Source organism: Lepidochelys kempii, chromosome 9 (genome assembly GCF_965140265.1).
Source record: "Lepidochelys kempii isolate rLepKem1 chromosome 9, rLepKem1.hap2, whole genome shotgun sequence".
Lineage (NCBI taxonomy): Eukaryota > Metazoa > Chordata > Testudines > Cheloniidae > Lepidochelys > Lepidochelys kempii.
This window is the reverse complement of record NC_133264.1, coordinates 24,924,768-24,945,518: the sequence shown is the minus strand read 5'-3', so window position 1 is coordinate 24,945,518 and position 20,751 is coordinate 24,924,768. Positions and strand designations below refer to the sequence as shown.

General features: G+C 41.3%; 1 protein-coding gene across 3 annotated transcripts; it reads right to left on the bottom strand.

Annotated features, from left to right (window-relative positions):
- Window positions 1–1,420: 1,420 nt before the first annotated feature.
- Window positions 1,421–14,941, bottom strand: C9H3orf33 (chromosome 9 C3orf33 homolog). Of its 3 annotated transcripts, none has more exons than XM_073359622.1 (6): window positions 14,781–14,941; window positions 9,414–9,593; window positions 8,720–8,779; window positions 5,373–5,526; window positions 3,285–3,445; window positions 1,421–2,669 (listed from the first exon to the last, which is right to left on the bottom strand). In XM_073359622.1, the coding sequence occupies exons 1-6, from the start codon at window positions 14,859–14,861 to the stop codon at window positions 2,403–2,405; spliced, it is 903 nt and encodes a 300-aa protein (XP_073215723.1). In that variant the 5' UTR covers window positions 14,862–14,941; the 3' UTR covers window positions 1,421–2,402. The 3 variants fall into 3 exon arrangements, with proteins under 3 accessions (XP_073215723.1, XP_073215721.1, XP_073215720.1); XM_073359620.1 differs by lacking the exon at window positions 14,781–14,941 and adding an exon at window positions 8,916–8,958 and having other exon boundaries at window positions 9,414–9,463; XM_073359619.1 differs by lacking the exon at window positions 9,414–9,593 and having other exon boundaries at window positions 14,781–14,939.
- Window positions 14,942–20,751: the final 5,810 nt, after the last annotated feature.

Here is a 20,751-nt window from a genome sequence, read left to right as displayed (position 1 = left end):
ACAATGTCACCTGAAAGTGAGAACAGGCCTTCACATGGCACTTTCGTAGCTGGCATTGCAAGGTATTTATGTGCCAGATATGCTAAACATTCGTATGTTCCTTCATGCTTCGGCCACCATTCCAGAGAACATGCTTCCATGTTGATGATGCACATTAAAAAAATAATGCATTAATTAAATTTGCGGCTGAACTCCCTGGGGGGAGAATTGTATGTCTCCTGTTCTGTTTTACCCGCATTCTGCCATATATTTCATGATATAGCAGTCTCGGATGATGACCCAGCACATGTTGTTCGTTTTAAGAACACTTTCACAGCAGATTTGACAGAATGCAAAAAAGCTACCAATGTAGCTATCTTTAGAAATCTTAGATCACTCGATCCAAGGTTTAGGAATCTGAAGTGCCTTCCAAAAACTGAGAGGGATGAGACGTGGAGCATGCTTTCAGAAGTCTTAAAAGAGCCAGACTCTGATGCGGAAACTACAGAACCCGAACCACCAATCAACTTTCTGCTGGTGGCATCTGACTCAGATGATGAGAATTAACACACGTCAGTCGGCACTGCTGTGGATCATTATCAAGCAGAACCTGTTATCAGCATGGACACACGTCCTCTGAAATGGTGGTTAAAGCATGAAGTGACATATGAATCTTTAGTGCATCTGGCACATAAATACCTTGCAATGCCAGTGACAACAGTGCCATGCAAATGCCAGTGCTCACTTTCAGGTGATATTGTAAACAAGAAGCGGGCATCATCTCCTGCAAATGTAAACAAACTTGCTTGTCTGAGTGATTGGCTGAACAAGAAGTAGAACTGAGTGGACTTGTAGGCTCTAAAGTTTTACGTTGTTTTATTTTTGAGTGTAGTTATTTTTTGTACATAATTCTACATTTGTAAGTTCAACTTTCATGATAAAGAGATTGCACTACAGTACTTGTATTAGGTGAATTGAAAAATACTATTATAGTACTTTTGTTTTTTACAGTGCAAATATTTATAATAAAAAATAAACAAAGTGAACACTGTACACTTTTTATTCTGTGCTGTAAGTGAAATCAATATATTTGAAAATGTAAAAAATATCCAAAACTATTTAAATAAATGGTATTCTATTATTGTTTAACATTGCAATTAATCACGCAATTCATTTTTTAATGGCTTGACTGCCCTAATTATTTTATATCCTAGAAAGGGTGATCAGCCTGCCCTACTCTTAAAAGGAATACACCTTTTCATAAAGCCAGAATGTCAGATCTGTTCTGGTGGCAAACTGTTATTATCAAGATCATAAAAGTTCAACACACACACAAGTATACTGCTCTCATAATAGGTTTTTTGGCTATTTCATCCTTCAAAAGTATAAGCGTCCTCAGTTTTAAAAAACTGCAGCTAAGAATAAGAACAGAGGATAAGAAGACATTTAATGTGCCATGTTTAATTTTTAAGGTTGCACAGAGTTTAGTGCTCTTGACTACAAAACATGTCTAATTCACTTGATTTAACCTAGATACAGAAACAAACAATGAATATTCAAAAGGTCACTTCCACCAGATTATAATCTTTAAATTGTGCAACTCTTTACAAATATATAAAAAAAATTATTTATACTACAAGCAAATAAGTAGTTTATTGATATACTAACTTATGCTCACCTACTGTGTTTCAAAATTTAAATTCTTGTGGTTAGGAGCTTCTATACACTCCTCTTTTTAAGATCAGCTGTGTCAATTCACCTTTTCTATTAATTACATAGTAGAACTAGTTATTCAACATGTTAAACTTTTAAAACACACAAATAGTAAACATAATACATATGTGTTCCCTTATATCGGACTCAAACTAAAATACGTATGTACAACAAAGGTCCAAGAAAGCAGAAGTATTGGAAAGTTATATTCTTTTGGTGATATCTAATAATTAATATTCAGTTGTCAAGCAGTCCTCCTACATATTATATTCCACTGCAATGTAAGTGAAGTGTGACATGAATATTTTAGATGTTCAAAAATAGGATCTTCAGTCATTTCCACTGAGGTAAATAAAGACATCTGGGTGTTCAGCACTCTTGAAAATCTGACCACTTATTTAGGAGCCTAAATTAAGGATTTAGAAGCATAACTTTAGGCTCCTATATTTGAATAATGTTAGCCTTCACACACTTTAGCAGGCATCATCATGCGGAAGTTTATTTTTATACAGGAATTATACTATATTTAAACATCTCTTTAAGTGATATTACTAGGACTATTTTCTATATTTTTCCTTGAGGAAGGAGCCTCAAAAATCAAGGCTCAGGCTTTCCTTCATAAGCTCATTGTTAATAAAAAGCACGCACCAAAGAGACACTCATCGATGTCCAAATAGCATTTTTCCATCTAAGTCCTTCCCATTTCACTTTTAAATACGTATTCGTAGCCAGTTTGCAAATTGTTTTAACTTCTGTACAAATTTATTATTACTTATATGATCTTTAAGTTTTTCAACATAACTTTCTTCTTTCCATATTCCCTTATTTTTCTTCAGGGCTTTTAGTTCTGCTTGAAGTAGTCTTTTGTGAAGCTTCCAGTATAATGGAGAGTCATGATGTAGTCCTTCAATACGAGTTGTTTTGCCAAGCCCTTGTCTCAAGATCTCTTCATTCAGGCACACACTGAAAAATCTACCCTACAAAAAGATTAAGTGAAGGCAGCATTTCACATTATGTATTCACTTGGCCATTTACAAAGGATATTAACACTATTAGTACATTTTCAATTAATCTGTTGTGTGAATTGTCTGAATGTTATGAGTTAGGAATGACCTCTTTTTGGCTAATTCTATACCCTTTTGGTGTTGGGAACTCCAGAAATAGTTAAAAGTTGTAGAGCATTCAAATTGCTTTTAGCATTTATAAATTAAAACATGAAATACGCAGGCATCTGTGGAACAACATTTAATACACCAGATACTCGATCAATCAAAATTCTTAAGACATTGTAGAGCACTAGACTACAGAGCTTGCACTGTATTTTCAGATGCCACAAACCATGACTGCGTGGAGAATTGCTAACTAGCCACTCAAAAGCTACATTCACATTTTACGTGAGTTCGCAAAAGTATAAATATTTATTTTATCTCCAATTTGAACATATAAAATGTCTGCATAAATGTTTAATATATCAATTTAATATAATACCATTATATCTTACATATTAAGCAAATAATAGCAATAATCACTGCAAATCTTAGGATATAAATAAAAGTTAAAGAACTGTCAGTCCTTCTTGTTACTGTGTTTACCTTATTTACTAAAATGAGGCAATCAAGCACCAAATCCTCCCTTCCAAGAAGCTGGAACCACATCATTTGTGCAGGTTTTAACTCTTCCTGTAACCAGGCCATAGCATTCGGTGTCAGCTCCACTCCAGCAAGTCTGACCAGCAAAACACCATTTGATTGCCCTGAATATATTACATATATAAAAAACGTTTTTCTTACTACAACATGATCGAAAAAGATCCAATTCCACACAATGGGCCAGATCCTTAGTGTCTGCAAAAAGTGTAGCTTCACTGACTTACATGGAATATTTATTTAAGTCGCTGGAACAACAATGATTTACAACAGCAGAGGATCTGGTCTCATACGTTCTGACATGATATTTATCTCCTGTTTCAGAATAATGTGCTTAAAAATTGTCAGAAAATATTTTCCTAGAAAATTTATGTACACATTAAGAAAAGAGATTCCAAGACATCAGACTGTAATGCCTAATGTCAGATTTTTTTCTTAGAGAATCACACTGCTTAAAAAAGCCTGATTCTTCTTTCTCCCCAGTATATGTCAGGAGTAACTACATTAAACTACATTGAACTACAACAGTGTGAAACTTGTGTGCAATTAAAATCAAGCCCAAGTTTTTATTTTGTTGACATTTAACCTATCGATGATGTACTCAGAAGACTGAAATCCAGACCTCTTACAGTGTCTTTAAAGCCAATGACACATTTGGTTACAGCATGATTTATCCAACAAAGATAATTCTATTTAAACTACATATAAAAGTAATTGCCCAGCAGAGGGAAGATGCATCATCAAAAGTTTAGTGTGTCCACTTTATATTCTGGTTTGAATAAATATCTTCCCTATGTATGAATGACTTTTTTTTTTAAATATTAACATTTTCTGACAGCATTTGCAGTAAACACACACTCAGCTATGATCCAATGGAGTTATACAACCTCACAGAAATCAATGGAGTTATGAACATAGGAACTGCATAACTGGGTCAGACCAGTGGTCCATCTAGATTAGTGTGCTGTCTTCAATGGCAGCTGATAGCATCTACTTCTGGAAGGTGCAAGAAACTCTGACATGGACAATTATAGAACTTCCATATGGAAGTTTCTTCTACGTCCCTTCAGTTAAAAATAGGCTTGTGCCTTGAAGCATCAGAGTTTATAGCCCTTCCAATCTTTTTTTAATTCTATCTAATGAAATTATCATTATCTGTACAAGCTAGGATATTCTAGGGAATCTACGGGACTTAGGTGCTCAAACCCCAGTGAATTTCTATATCAAATCCCTCTAAACAGTTATACTGGCAAACCCTCCTACTGCAGCTGTAGCGTACTGGCAATAGCGTGCGTTTGCCAATATAGCTTATACTAGTTCCCTGAACAAAATAAGTTATGCTGGCAAAAGCACTTTTTTGCGGATATAACAAACTAAACTGGGGCTTCTGTCAGTATAAAAGTGTCAAAAAAACCTCACACCCTTAAACATTATTATGCCTATGAAAGATTCTAATATTGACGAGGCCTCAGTCTCTCATGCCTCCGTTCCCCAGCCATCAAGTGGGAAAACTATAAGTCCCTGCCTCATGGGTGTCTTGTGAAGATAAATACATTAAAGATTCTGAGGCACTCAGATACTATGGTAACAGGGACCACATGAATACATAAGATGTCTAGACAGATGCATATTCAATTCACAGTATTAATAAATCCTTACAATACACTTTTAAAGTATTTGGATAAATATTACCTCATTTTACTGGTGGGGAAACTTCAGCAGAGAGGTGAAATAACATGGCCTCAGCCTCACACAGAGTCAGTGCCAGAGCCAGAATCAGAACTCAGGCCCTCTTCACTCCCAACCCTTCCTCTACCACTGCTTATACAGTAACTGTTCTGTGTGTGAACAGAACTTCATTTTCTAAGCTGTCTCCCCAACTGCTTTCTAAGGGCACTACATTAACTAAAAAAGTTTTTAAAGGAACAATTCAGATGTTGCAGATTTTTGCTCATTTAGTTGATATCAATTGTATCAAATGAGGACATTTAATTTTGTCATGATTAGTCTCATTCTTCCTGAACTTTTACTTACATTTTCTCTGTAATGATGACAGGAAAGGAAGGCTAATGGGAACATGTTCAACTTCTAGTCCTTTCTCAGTTATGTGACATAACCTTCCTCGTAGTTTCACATTCTTTTCTATAAATTCTACTGGTATATCCAAAGCACTCGTAAATTTTGATGTCTGTTGATACAGGAGGAAGGAAGAGTAAGACAAAGTCTTAGGAAAAATAAAAACAGCAGTTACACATTATTTGAAAAAATGCAATCACACTGAACCCATATTTTGTCAAGATGAATCTTGCAAATTACAAACTCCACTACGTTATACTAATGAACTTTATTATTATTATTAATTTGTTGTAGCTATTGCTAGACATTTTCCACACAATTAAAAAGAATGGTCCCCACTCCAAGGAACTCACAATCAAGTACAGGCAAGTAGACAGAGGTCAGGGGAAAGACAATAACAATACCCATTTTATATACAATTTATACACAAGTCAATCTGATTCACTATATGCAGAATGGCAGAAGTGCATCTTTAAGAGAAGATTAAAAACCAACAAGGGTAGGAGTCTTGCAGATGAGCTCAGAGAGGTTATCCCGTGCAGGGGTGCAAGAAAGGCGCACATAAGTGATTTTGTCAGATTCTCACACAAGGGTGGACAATTTTGGAAACGCTGGCAGCAGGAGAGGCTTGACAAGGCAGTATATGTGAGGAGAGGCAGAGTTATGTAGAACTTTGAACACCAAGACAGAAATTTAAATCTGATTTGACATCAGATGGGAAATCAATTGAGAGATTCAAAAAGGGGAGGTTACATGATCAATCTGATGAGCAATGAGTTTAGCAGCAGCATTTTGTATGGATTGAAGGAGGACAATGTGTGTGTTTGGGAGGGACCAAAGTGGGACATAATTGGGGCATAAACTAGAGATTTGGTGTGAGGACTGACAGAAAAAGACAAATCCTAGAAATGAAGAAACTTTATTATCAATGTTTAATTTTAAAGCCCCTATTGTTTAAGATCATATGCAGGATATATTCAGATTAATCTATTCACATAGTTATTAAGTGATGCTCTCACTGAATGACACATCACGCTCTAAAAAAGCCAGCTGAACATCCCATCATCCCATTTTTATTCTATTTACTAAACCTTCACTCTGTTGTCTGCAAGGTCCCCTAACTAGGAATTGAGAAATATGGGACCTTGCAGGCAGAGAGTTTGAAGGTTTTGTAAATAAATAAAATAAAATGGGGTTGAGAAGTGGCTCAGAGTCAAATCTAATTTGCATTCCAAGGTCCAACAGCCATTTAAGTGTATTTACAAAGACTTGAATTTTTTTTAAATACCATCATACGCAAATACCCAGGTTTGAGAAAAAAGCAATGACTGCAGTAAAGACTATTCAGTACTGCTTCACATTAACATTACATCTAAAATCTTATAGAGTTCTAGGACATGTGAAGATCAGTTCGGAATACAGTTCCAGTAATAACCAAACAAGAATTCAAAGAACATTAGGCATATTCAGACTCCAAAGTATGAGGTAAAATTAGCTTTGGGAATCATTATAGTTTCAGTCCCTGCATAAAACAACTGCAACCCCAATTGCCTTTTGGAATTAAAAAGCGCTCTTGTGAGCTGTTTGGGCAGATATATTGCAAACTGTAAGAAAATGGTTCTCGGAATCGTAAGGAGAGAGTGGAATTCAACTGACTATGCCACTTCTACACCAGCTAACTGCCAGGCAGAACAATGTTAAGATCTGCTTTATATTGCCAATGTGGCGTAAAGCAGTCTTATGAAATGCCAGGAGCTGGCCCGATGCGTCAGTCATACGAGTGAGGGAAGATTTTAGGGTGAGTATAAAGAGAAGGAAGGATATCACAGCTCAGGAAGTAGAACAACATGTGGCGAGTAACTGCCTGCTATGAAGAGTTATGGGAAAGGAACAGAGGTAACAAACATCAGTGTTCAAGTCACATGAGTGCTTCTGTTGACTCAACTGGGATTACATACACTAGTAAACTGAAAAAGGTCCCAAGATTGGAAGAGTAGAAAGGACAGACAGATGAGTAGGAGTCTATCTAGAAGACTGTAGGAAGATATAGTAGGAAGACACAGGAACTAGAAGGAGCAAGTCTATGGAAAGTTTTTTTTAAAAAAAACGAGGGCAAAATGGAACTGGAGAGGAACAGGACATGAATGAAGGTGACAGGGATGATACAGTCCAATCTCCAGGGGAAAAGTTGCCTGAGCACAGCATATGAATCATCAAATGTTTAGAAAATGCAAAAAAGAGAAATGAAACAATCAAGGCAGAATGTGATCACAAGATGAATAAGAAATTCAGCAGACTGAGTCAAAATAAGGAGGAATTCTAGCAATGCTCTGGAAGTGGTGAAAGAGGTTTATAGACAAGGGAGACATAGGGGGTAAGAGGGAATCTGAAGTCAAAGCTGACAAGATTTTTGGCCTCGGAAGTAAAGTTTAGTTTGAAAGTAAAGAAAGGTCAACAGATGTGTGTATAATTATGTTGCCAAAAACCCATCACATTTTATTATTGCTACATCTAATTAAAGATTTTTTGAAGATGAAGTACAATAAAATACATGTGAAATCTTAAAGTTACTCTTCTGTCAATTAGAGATTACACAGTTTGATTGTGAACCACTTCTACAACCTCAGTACAGTCGCAGCAATATTAAACCAGTGGAAGAGAGAATTTACAGACTGCCTGTAATCTTCCAATCCACCAGACCAACCACTTCAAGATTCCTTTTCAAATATGAATGAAAGATCATTAAAAATAGGGATTATTTTTCAATTGCTCTCTAACCCTAATGTAAAGTTTTCACAAACTTTCATTTATAGAAACACTTGAAATAAGAACAGTATAAACATACTGTGCAAGCTATTAGGGAGTAGGTCTTCTCTGCCCAGAACAAATTGCCTGTAGAGCCCACAAAGATGGCTGTTGGCAACATTTGTAGCCCACTGATGCCCAGGCTTTTGATCCAGTTCTGAGAATCAACTGAGAATACTTTCAAGCAGATCTGAATTGCTCCAGCTGCAATGACTCTAAAGGAGCATCTCTGGAGGATCAATAGAGTTCAGCAGCACTTTGGCCACACCCTTCTCATATCCCCTCCTCTACAGGCCAGCCCTATGTCACCTCCTAGATTCTCTTATGCCAAGGCAACACTCCCCCCCAACTGATCAGTTACCCTAGCTGTCTGCCTGTTTTGTTATGCCAGAGTGACACAAAGAAGATGGAACAGTGACACAATCTGACCCCATACATCTTCAACTAAACGAGACAAAAGGGTATAAAGACTGCTCATTAACAAATTATTCACAACTTACCAATTTAATACTCTTTGCAAATAAAATGACTCCAGCTATTGCCATTCCAGTGCTAATGTTCTGCAAAAAACAGATTTAAATCCTTAATTTTTTTCACCTCTCATTATTTTCATCGGATTAAAAACATTAAAGAAAAAATAAAATAAAACCGAAGAGGTAACAGGCAATCAAGAAGTTCTAATATGAATTGACTCACTGGGGGATCTTGCGCAAGTTCTCTGTTTTGTATTTTAGTGAATCTAGAGTACAAATGATTTAATAAATAATACATAATAATAAAACTGATCTCGCTCACAACCAAATATGTCCGACAGAAGTTTTCCAGATCATACATATTACTAAGACGTTAATAAAGCAAGTTGCTCATGATAGTAGATGAATTTAAGAAAACACACATTACAGAAAAATGCAGGAAATTTTCAAGTCTACCTGAAGATTCAGCAAAGGAGCTACATCGAGTACTTAAAAATACCTTCCATAACATGACATCTAGATCCAGCTAATACGATCCAACAAGGCACATTGCATTTTATTGGGAAATCCCACTATTTGTATTACTTTTAGCTCCATTCTCCCCCTCTTCCCAAAAAAGCAGGCAAAATGGCCCATTCAAATTACAATTGCTGTTTTAATAATAAATATAATTAATGTAATAATAAATAATAATAATAATAATAAAATGTATACTAATTACCTCAAAAATGGAATCTTCAGGATACAGATTGTAAAATTCTTTACAAGTGACTTCTCCAGAGTTAGAAATATCTTGATCTATAGTTTCACTAACCCAAATGCTGCCATTGCTTACAACATGGAAAGTAAATGTTTCACAGTTGTAATCAAGCACTGAATGTAGCCCTGTTTCATGCGATACCTTCTCAAAAAAAAAAAAAAAAGTGAGATGAAAAGAAAATCAAACTACGAATTCTCATAGGAATTGCGCCTATTTTGTACAGCTATTTTAGTACTATTTGACTTCACCCCTCATTGCAAAGTCTGTTCCAGGAAGTGTTGGTATTTCTTTTTAAGTGCTGAATCCCATAACAACATTCCTTTAAATAGATGTAATTTCTTATGTTGCTAGATTACCTCTGCCTGCTTTTCACAATGATAAATGTGTTGATTTTAGAAAGTAAAGCATATTACAATTTCTAACTGTCCTCTAAATTGTAGACCTTTGCATTAAATACATTGCTGTAGCATTACTAAAAATAGAAGTTTTAACACAAGTCTAATAAATCCCCTCTTGGCACCCAGAAGCAAGGGTTTACCATTTGGATTTCTAGAGCAAAACTCAGAAGTGTAGAGAGCAGGCAGCCCTCCTTGCTTATGTCAGGGCTAGCTTTGGCCCTCAGTCTAGAACAGAGGTGGGCAAACTATGGTCCACGGGCCACATCCGGCCTGTGGGACTGTCCTGCCCAGCCCCTGAGCTCCTGCCCCGGGAGGCTAGCCCCCGGCCCCTCCCCTGCTGTTCACCTGCAGCCACGCTGCCATGCGGGCAGCGGGGCTGCGAGCTCCTGCCGCTCTGAGCGGCATGGTAAGGGGGCAGCAGCGGCGCGCGGTGGTGACATGGTTGGGTAGGAATTCCCGGGGGGCAGTCAGGGGACAGGGAGCAGTTGGATGGGGCGGAGGTTCCGGGGCAGTCAGGGGTTGAGGAATAGGGGGGTTGAATAGGGCGTGGGAGTCCCGGGGGGCCTGTCAGGGGGCAGAAGTGTTAGATAGGGGGTGGATAGTGTTAGATAGGGATCCCGGGGGGGTGGTTTGGGGGGTCCCAGGAGGGGGCAGTGAGGGGACAAGGAGCAGGAGGGGTTGGATGGGTCAGGGGTTCTGAGGGGGACAGTCAGAGAGCAGGAAGTGGGAGGGAGTGCATAGGGGGCAGAGCCAGGCTGTTGGGGAGGCATAGCCTTCCCTACCGGGCCCTCCATATAGTTTTGCACCCCGATGTGGTTTCGGGCCAAAAAGTTTGCCCACCCCGGTCTAGAACCTTCCTAGAAATGCTCGTGATTCCAGATGTTGTATATTATAATTAAAACGTCATTAAAAGTCTCAGTATTTTTAGACAGGAAGGCAGAAATAAAGGTTAAGGTGGTTGAGTAGCATTGTATATCAACGATGAGGTAGAATGTAAAGAAATAAGTAGCAATGGAATGGATAAGGCAGAGTCCGTCTGGGCAAAAATCACTACTAGAGCCTCCCTTGTGATAGTGCTTGGGGTATGCTATAGACCGCTGGGATCTAATTTGGATATGGATAGAGCCCTCTTTAATGTTTTTAATAAAGTAAATACTAATGGAAACTGCGTGATCATGGGAGACTTTAACTTCCCAGATACAGACTGGAGGACAAGTGCTAGTAATAATAATAGGGCTCAGATTTTCCTAAATGCGATACCTGATGGATTCCTTCATTAAGTAGTTGCTGAACAGACAAGAAGGGATGCCATTTTAGATTTGGTTTTGGTGAGTAGTGAGGACCTCATAGAAGAAATGGTTGTAGGGGACAACCTTGGTTCAAGTGATCGTGAGCTAATTCAGTTCAAACTGAATCGAAGGATAAACAAAAATAAATCTGTGACTAGGGTTTTTGATTTCAAAAGGGTTGACTTTCAAAAATTAAGGAAATTAGTTAGGGAAGTGGATTGGACTGAAGAATTTATGGATCTAAAGGCAGAGGAGGCCTGGGATTACTTCAAGTCAAAGCTGCAGAAGCTATCGGAAGCCTGCATCCCAAGAAAGAGGAAATAATTCATTGGCAGGAGTTATAGACCAAGCTGGATGAGCAAGCATCTCAGAGAGGTGATTAAGAAAAAGCTGAAAGCATACAGGGAGTGGAAGATGAGAGGGATCAGCAAGGAAAGCTACCTTATTAAGGTCAGAACATGTAGGGATAAAGTGAGACAGGCTAAAAGTCAAGTAGAGTTGGACCTTGCAAAGGGAATTAAAACCAATAGTAAAAGGTTCTATAGCCATATAGATAAGAAGAAAACAAAGAAAGAAGAAGTAGGACTGCTAAACACTGAGGATGGAGTGGAGGTTAAGGATAATCTAGGCATGGCCCAATATCTAAACAAATACTTTGCCTCAGTCGTTAATGAGGTTAATGAGGATTTTAGGGATAATGATAGCATGACAAATGGGAATGAGGATATGGAGGTAGATATTACCATATCTGAGGTAGAAGCAAAACTCAAACAGCTTAATGGGACTAAATCGGCGGGCCCAGCTAATCTTCATCCAAGAACATTAAAGGAATTGGCACATGAAATTGCAAGCCCATTAGCAAGAATTTTTAATGAATCTGTAAACTCAGGGGTTGTACTGTATGACTAGAGAATTGCTAACATAGTTCCTAGTTTTAAGAAAGGGGAAAAAAACTACAGGGTAACTACAGGCCTGTTAGTTTGACATCTGTAGTATGCAAGGTCTTGGAAAAAATTTTGAAGGAGAAAGTAATTAAGGACATTGAAGTCAATCATAAATGGGACAAAATACAACATGGTTTTACAAAAGGTAGATCATGCCAAACCAACCTGTTCTCCTTCTTTGAGAAAGTAACAGATTTTTTAGACAAAGGAAACGCAGTGGATCTAATTTACCTAGATTTCAGTAAGGCGTTTGATACGGTGCCACATGGGGAATTATTAGTTAAATTGGAAAAGATGGGGATCAATATGAAAATTGAAAGGTGGATAAGGAATTGGTTAAAGGGGAGACTACAGCGGGTCATACTGAAAGGTAAACTGTCAGGCTGGAGGGAGGTTACCAGTGGAGTTCCTCAGGGATCAGTTTTGGGACCAATCTTATTTAATCTTTTTATTACTGACCTCTGCACAAAAAGTAGGAGCGTGCTAATAAAGTTTGCAGGTGATACAAAGCTGGGAGATATTGCCAAATTAGAGAAGGACCGGGATATCGTACAGGAGGATCTGGATGACCTTGTAAACTGGAGTAATAGTAATAGGATGAAATTTAATAGTGAGAAGTGTAAGGTCATGCATTTAGGGATTAATAACAAGAAGCTTAGTTATAAGATGGGGAAGCATCAATTAGAAGTAACGGAGGAGAAGGAACTTGGAGTATTGGTTGACCACAGGATAACTATGAGCTGCCAATGTGATATGGCCGTGAAAAAAGCTAATGCGGTCTTGGGATGCATCAGGCGAGGTATTTCCAGTAGAGATAAGGAGGTGTTAGTACCGTTATACAAGGCACTGGTGAGACCTCATCTGGAATACTGTGTGCAGTTCTGGTCTCCCATGTTTAAGAAGGATGAATTCAAACTGGAACAGATACAGAGAAGGGCTACTAGGATGATCCGAGGAATGGAAAACCTGTCTTATGAAAGGAGACTCAAGGAGCTTGGCTTGTTTAGCCTAACTAAAAGAAGGTTGAGGGGAGATACGATTGCTCTCTATAAATATATCAGAGGAATAAATACCGGAGAGGGAGAGGAATTATTTAAGCTCAGTACCAGTGTGGACACAAGAACAAATGGATATAAACTAGGCATCAGGAAGTTTAGACTTGAAATTAGATGAAGGTTTCTAAGCATCAGAGGAGTGAAGTTTTGGAATAGCCTTCCAGGGGAAGCAGTGGGAGCAAAAGACCTATCTGGCTTCAAGATTAGACTCAATAAGTTTATGGAGGAGATGGTATGATGGGATAACATGATTTTGGTAATGAATTGATCTTTAAATATTCATGGTAAATAGGCCCAATGGCCTGTGATGGGATGTTAGATGGCGTGGGAGCTGAGTTACTACAGAAAATTATTTCCTGGGTATCTGTCTGGTTAATCTTGCCCATATGCTCAGGGTTTAGCTGATTGCCATATTTGGGGTCGGGAAGGAATTTTCCTCTAGGGCAGATTGGAAGAAGCCCTGGGGGTTTTTTGCCTTCCTCTGCAGCATGGGGCACGGGTCACTTGCTGGAGGATTCTCTGCACCTTGAAGTCTTTAAATCATGATTTGAGGACTTCTATCGCTCAGCCACAGGTGAGAGGTTTTTTTGCAGGAGTGGGTGGGTGAGATTCTGTGGCCTGCATTGTGCAGGATGTCAGACTAGATGATCATAATGGTACCTTCTGACCTTAATGTCTATGAGAAAGGAGTGCTCAAGAACAGCCTAATACCTTCCCTGCAGGGTTGCCTATTATGTTGCAATTTATTTTCCTGGGCTCTATTTAATCTTGTTTTATTTATGTTTATTTTAAGGCTGTAAATACCATTTTAAAAGTTAACAGTTAAAATATTTCATTTAAATGGTTAAGCGATTAAGCAGCTGGGGCCGGGAGTTCACTGTTAAGGCGGGTTAACACGTTGAACTAATGCTTACCAGTTAAATAAACTAGCGATGTAAAATGTTATCAGATACTCTTCTGATGACCAGTGAACCGATTCAAAGCCAGAGCAGATAGCAGAGGAAAAAGAGGCATGAACCTTGAGCAATGGTGCCTCCGCTGACGGTTGTCACGGGAACGGGTGGGCTTTGCCTAGCCTCACAAGCTCCAAGCCAGCTGGGTCCCAGCCATGTCAGCGCTGGGTACCTCAACTGTCCCGCCTGTGCCCGCCACCGCTAACTACCCCGCGCGCCCTCTTCCCCCGGAACAGCGCGGGGCGGCCCCCAACGCTCCGGGGCTGGCGGCGAAGGGGAACGACCCCAAGGAGCGGGCGCGGGCTCGGAGGCGCCCAGGCCAGCTCCCAGCCGCAAGGCAGAGGGGGCTAATCCGGCCAGTGGCAGGGAGGGCGCCGGCATCGCTCCTCCCTCCCCGGGACGGGGCGTGTAACGTGTTCCGCTCCAGCCGCGCAGGAGCCAGCCGGGCCCTGCCAGCGGCCTCCTGCCTGCGCGGGGATCTCAGGGGTGCTGAGCGCCCGGGGCCGCGGCACGCCAGGCTCCAACCGCTGGGTGGGGCCCCGAGGGCGGGCGGTGGCGGGAACAGCGGGGCGGAGCGGCCTCTAAGGGAGCCTCCCTGCCGGGGCCCTTCCACAAGAGACCCCTGGCCCGCGACCCCCCACCGCCCTGCTGTACCCAGCCTGCCCCGCACGCCCCTCCCCGCAGGGTACCCGGAGGACGGTGAGGTGGGAGTCCGCCCACTCGGAGATGCGAGCGACGTAATTCCCAGGCTCTCCCTGCGGCTCAGCCATGGCCCAGCCTCGGCTTCCCGCTCAGCGGCTCGCCCGGGCCGCGGCCTGGCACGCCGGCTCCGCTCGCCCTGCCCGCAGCGCCACCTGCCGGGGCCGCCTGGTAGCGCACGGCTACGCGGACAGCGAGCACCTGCCCTACCCCCTCCGTGCGTCCTCCCCAGGGGCCGGGCAGCAGCGGAGGGTCACTGCACTCCTGTCTCTGCCTCACAAGAGCATGTCGCCTATGAAACACAGCTCCCACACCATGGCTGCAAATGGACTGGGGCCTTCCAGCCTCTTTTTTCCCAAAAAGAAAAGGAGGACTTGTGGCACCTTAGAGACTAACCAATTTATTTGAGCTTAAGCTTTCGTGAGCTACAGCTCACTGAATGCATCCAGTGAAGTGAGCTGTAGCTCACGAAAGCTTATGCTCAAATAAATTGGTTACTCTCTAAGGTACCACAAGTACTCCTTTTCTTTTTGCAGATACAGACTAACACGGTTGCTACTCCGAAACCTATTTGAGCAGTTTAGTATCATCTGCAAACTTTGCCACCTCACTGTTTACCCCTTTCTCCAGATCATTTATGAATAAGTTGAATAGGATTGGTCTTAGGACTGAGCCTTGGGGAACACCACTAGTTACCCCTCTCCATTCTGAAAATTTACCATTTATTCCTACCCTTTGTTCCCTGTCTTTTAACCAGTTCTTGATCCATGAAATGATCTTCCCTCTCATCCCATGACAACTTAATTTACGTAAGAGCCTTTGGTGAGGGACTTTGTCAAAGGCTTTCTGGAAATCTAAGTACACTATGTCCACTGGATCCCACTTGTCCACATGTTTGTTGACCCCTTCAAAGAACTCTAATAGATTAGTAAGACATGATTTCCCTTTACAGAAAACATGTTGACTTTTGCCCAACAATTTATGTTCTTCTATGTGTCTAAATTTTATTCTTTACTATTGTTTCAACTAATTTGCCTGGTACTGACAATAGACTTACCAGTCTGTAATTGCCAGGATCACCTCTAGAGCCCTTTTTAAATAGTGGCGTTACATTAACTATCTTCTAGTCATTGGGTACAGAAGCTGATTTAATGGACAGATTACAAATCATAGTTAATAGTTCCGCAATTTCACATTTAAGTTCTTACAGAACTCTTGGGTGAATGCCATGTGGTCCTGGTGACTTGTTACTGTTAAGTTTATCAATTAATTCCAAAACTTCCTCTAATGACACTTCAATCTGTGACAATTCCTCAGATTTGTCACCTACAAAGGACAGCTCAGGTTTGGGAATCTCCCTAATATCCTCAGCTGTGAAGACTGAAGCAAAGCCTTTTCTACTATTGTCTTTCACCCCTCATTGAGTAATTGGCCTACTCTGTCCTCTGTCTCTGTAGCAGTTCAGACCCACCTCGGCAGCACCTCCTGCTGGTCGTGCTGGGAATTCTATCTCAGACCACCAGAGCGCTTTTTACTAGCGGTGTCTCACTCACCATTACTTCCACTTCCTCCACTGTCTAGACCCGCATCGCTCCCAGACCACGGTGTCCTGTTCAGGACACAGCCCTCCAGCTGTGCCCCAGCCTGCTGTCTCCCCCATTTCGGTCCTTCCACATGCCTCAGTGGACAACTACAGTCTCTCGTCTAGCCCCTGGCTTCAGGGGCAAACTGTAGTCTAGATTTAGGTCATGCTCCTCATTGGCAAGTAGGGGTAAAGGGGGACCCAGGCCCAGGGACCCTATAGCTGGCAGCTACTTACTGCCCTTCCTCCTCCTATTCCTGCTGCCTATTTTCCCTGGGCCACTTCCCCCATAGCCCTCACACCTTCCCTGTCTTTGCTTCAGGGCCTCAATCTAGCCATGGTCAGCCAAGCGCTCCCCTCTTGCTCCGCTACCCTTCCCAGCACTGCAGTATCTCTGGTGCTCCTTGGCAGACAGTCCTTCCCCCTTGCCCTCCAGGGAGAGGCTGCCCCTTGCTCTGCTGAGCAGCCCTCTATATATGGGCTGCTCCAGCAAGCCTTCTCCTGACTGGCTCTCCCAATAAACCCTTTCCTGATTAGCTGCCTTAATCCTTTTCCTGCCTGTATGGGGCAGCTGCCCCACCACAGTCGCCCTCCTGCTTCTAATGTATTTGTAAAATGTTTTCTTGTTACCCCTTATGTCCCTACCTCGTTTAATCTTGTTTTGTAAAAATCTTGGCCTAATTTTGTCTCTACATTCTTGTGTTTTTTATATTCATCTTTTGTAATTTGACCTTGTTTCCAAGTTTTTTATGATTCTTTTTTGAGTTCCACATTGTTGAAGTTCTCCTGGTTAAGCCAGGGTGGTCTGTTAACATACTTCCTATTTTTCCTACACTTTGGGATAGTTTGTTCTTATGCCCTTAATAACATCTCTTTAAAAAACTGCTAACTCTGCTGAACTTTTTTCCCTGAGACTTGTTTCCCACAGGATCTTACCTACCAATTTGCCGAAGTCTGCCTTCTTGAAAGTCATTGTCTTTATTCTGCTGTCTTCTCTCCAATCATTCCTTAAAATCATGAACTCTATCATTTCATGACCACTTTCGCCCAAGCTGCCTTCCACCTTCAAATTCTCAACCCCGTTCCTCCTTGTCAGAATCAAATCTAGAACAGCCTCTCCCCTAATGACTTTCTCCACCTTCTGTAACATAAAGCTGCTCCTGACCCCAAGCACTACTCCTGCATAGCCATAGTTTTTCCTTGCCCTCTCCGAGCCCTGATCCCGTCTTCCTCCCCCATCCTCATTAGCCCCTGCTATCTAATCTGCTTCCCTGGCTCCTCGGGGTGTTTGATGAGCAGAGCTAGGGACTCAGGGAGACAAGGTAGCAGCATCCAAAAATGAGAGTAACTGCGATAACCTGGTAGTTCCATCAGCTTTTCCTTGGAGAGACAGAATAAGTTATAATGAACAAAGAATAATTCTGGATTTAAAGTTCAGTTTTAAAAACCAGCTTATGTCTGAGCTTGAGGGAAAAGTTTGGTGTTTGTAAGAACTGTGTTCCTTTAGCTAGAGGAGCCTCAAAATATTATTGTCTCAGGAACAATGTGAGAGGTTCCTTTTTAAATGTCACCTCTGATAAAATACACAAAATTCCACTGGCCCCTGAAGAGCAAGCACCCAAGCATTAATTTGCAAAGCAGAGGGATTTTAGTGCTGCCATAAATGGACATCTGAACAGGAACTAGGGGGTCTTAAATACAGCAGCCTTTGGTACTGAATTAGGTAGGTCCAGCTCCTCATTTCAGTTAGAAAGGGGAAGGACAGCAGGACATTTCGCTGGACATGCACTTGGCTTTCAGTGTTCTCTTGTCTAACTGAAGAGGCCAAGCTTGTTTGGGCAGGAGGAGGCCAAAAGGCTTTGGCCTCAACTTGGTTTAACCAAAGCCACCTCCTGATGGTATCGCAGTCTCAAGGGAGGACTTTTAGGGGAGAAATGTACTCTGAGGCTTACCTCTCAGGAGCCCATGGGTTCTGAATTTGAATCAGAGATATTATCTCAAACTTCTCAGGGAGGAAAAAATCCCAGCTATATATTTTCCTGCTCCAGTTCAGATTCAGAGTCCAACAGCTCATATTCATCAGCAGAGAAGGGAGAAGGAAAAGTCAGAGAACTCCTACTTCTTGGATATCCTGTTTCTACTCTCCTCCTTTTTAAAATTTCTTAGGTCTTTTTCTATACTTTGGGAGCGTAATAGCTCCACTGCAGCTTTGGTGAGGTTTTTTGGGACTTACCTGCTTGAGGGCCTGAAGCCTTCTCAAGAGATTGCTCTTTGAATTCTTCCCCACTGGGTCCCATTCCACCTGGGAGGTGTGTGGGGATGCATTGTCAGAGACCTCCAGGTCAAACTGAAAAGAGGGGATGGTTATGAGTCTTGGCCCTTTTCCCAGAGCACTAAGGACCTTTAAGATCAAATGGGTGTGTTTGTGCCCACATAAGTCTCCCTTCTTTGTTCTCCGGGAGTTACCCAAGTCAGCTGGGTGGAATCCTCGTCATCTTTGGAGCCGGTCCCTGCTTTGCTCCAGGATTCCTGGTCCATTTTTCCTCATGCTGGAGACATGGTTGCTTTGGTGGGAGGGACTCCACATGCTCATCTGATCCAACTCCATTAGGTGCTGAGGCTTTGAATTAGCTCAGTGGGTGCAGGCTGGGCCCAACTCAGCGTCTGCAAAGCGTGGGCAGGCTGCCTTAGAAATGGAGCACTGCATGGATTTAGCCCAGTGCTTTTTTGGCTGCTCTGTCATGCCTGTATAGGGGCAGAAGAGCCAGCAGGGAGATGCTGGAGCCAAGTGTCAGAGTGGGTTTAATTGCTCACGTGGACCAACGGACAAGGAGGAGGAAGCTAAAAAGAAAAAAAAAATTACCACTGCTCCAAAACAGGGTAAAAATTAAAATAAACAGAGGCAGCAACAATCAAACCACCAACTGACCACTGCCGCAGAGGCAGAGAAACTGGCAGCATGCAGAAGCAGAAGGGGTTTGGCCAGAGCACACAGTACCAACATTTTCATCTGCCTCCAAGAGCTGCAGAAAGGAGAGGCGCAGCCCAGATGTCCAGCATTGTGGGAGATACTGGGTTACAGAAAAATTCCAGCTTCCTAATGCAAAGTATAAACAGCTACTTTTAAAGTTACCTGTAGAGAAATCTATAGCATCTTTGTCCTTTTTTGGCATCTTTACAATACATAGATATAGAATCTCCATCACTGGAGATTTTTAAGAGCAGGTTAGACAAATACATGCCAGGAATGGTCTAAATAATACTTAATCCTGCCATGAGTGCAGGGGACTAGACTAGATGACCTCTTGAAGTTCCTTCCAGTCCTATGGTTCTATAAAGGAGACCAAAATATCCACTCCCCCTGCCGCACACACAAAAATTCAAATGTTGTCTATCCTATCTTCCAGGGAGATTCTGTGCAGGACTGGAGACATAATAGCATTATGATATCTCAGGAACCAAGGAACTGAGACATGAACTACTGCAGGAACAGGATATTTCATATATTTAGAACTATTTGTTTTTGTTAATGCTTATTTAACTCAAACATTGGACAAACTGTTGAAAGATTACTCTGTCAGAGATTCCACCCACGCATCTACCACCACCCACCTTTGTCCAATAAGCACAGAAAACTCCCACTCCACTTCTCTGGTCCAAGAACAATTCCAACAAAACTCAAGAGCATAGTTTTTTCCTTATACTTCTATGGTAAACGAGCAGAAGAAAAAGAGCTTTAAAAATACCTCTCAGACCTGTATACCAGATAAAGCAACAAAAAGGAAAAGGGGCACAGAACCACTTTCTTCCATCACAGGTCATCTTTAAAAGCTATAGTTTTGCTTTTGGAAGAGCTATGAAGAGTGTAACTTTTAGAGCAGTGGTTATCAACTGGGGGTAAGTAAAGGTCTTTCAGGGGGTACATCAATTCATCTAAATATTTGCCTAGTTTTACAACAGACTACGTAAGAGCACTTGTGAAGTCAGAACTAAAATTTCAGTAGACAAAATGAGAAAGTAAGCAATTTTTCAGTAATAGTGTGCTGTGGTACTTTTGAATTTTGATGTCTGATTTTGTAAGCAAGTAGTTTTTAAGTGAGATGAAACTTGAGTACACAAAACAAATCAGACTCCTGAAAGGGGTACAGTAGTCTGAAAAGGCTGAGACCCACTGGTTTAGAGTAATAGTATAAAAAGTAGAATCTACCCACCAGCTGGGAAAAAGCAATCTGATACTGTAGGTATGTACTAACTAGACAGATAGTGGCTGCTCCCCAACCAGCATAATGTTCCAGAGCATTCAGAAGTTCAGGCTTTGTTATTCTCACTGTTTTTACAACAATGCAACTTCATTGATTTCAAAGTTAATCTTGATTAAC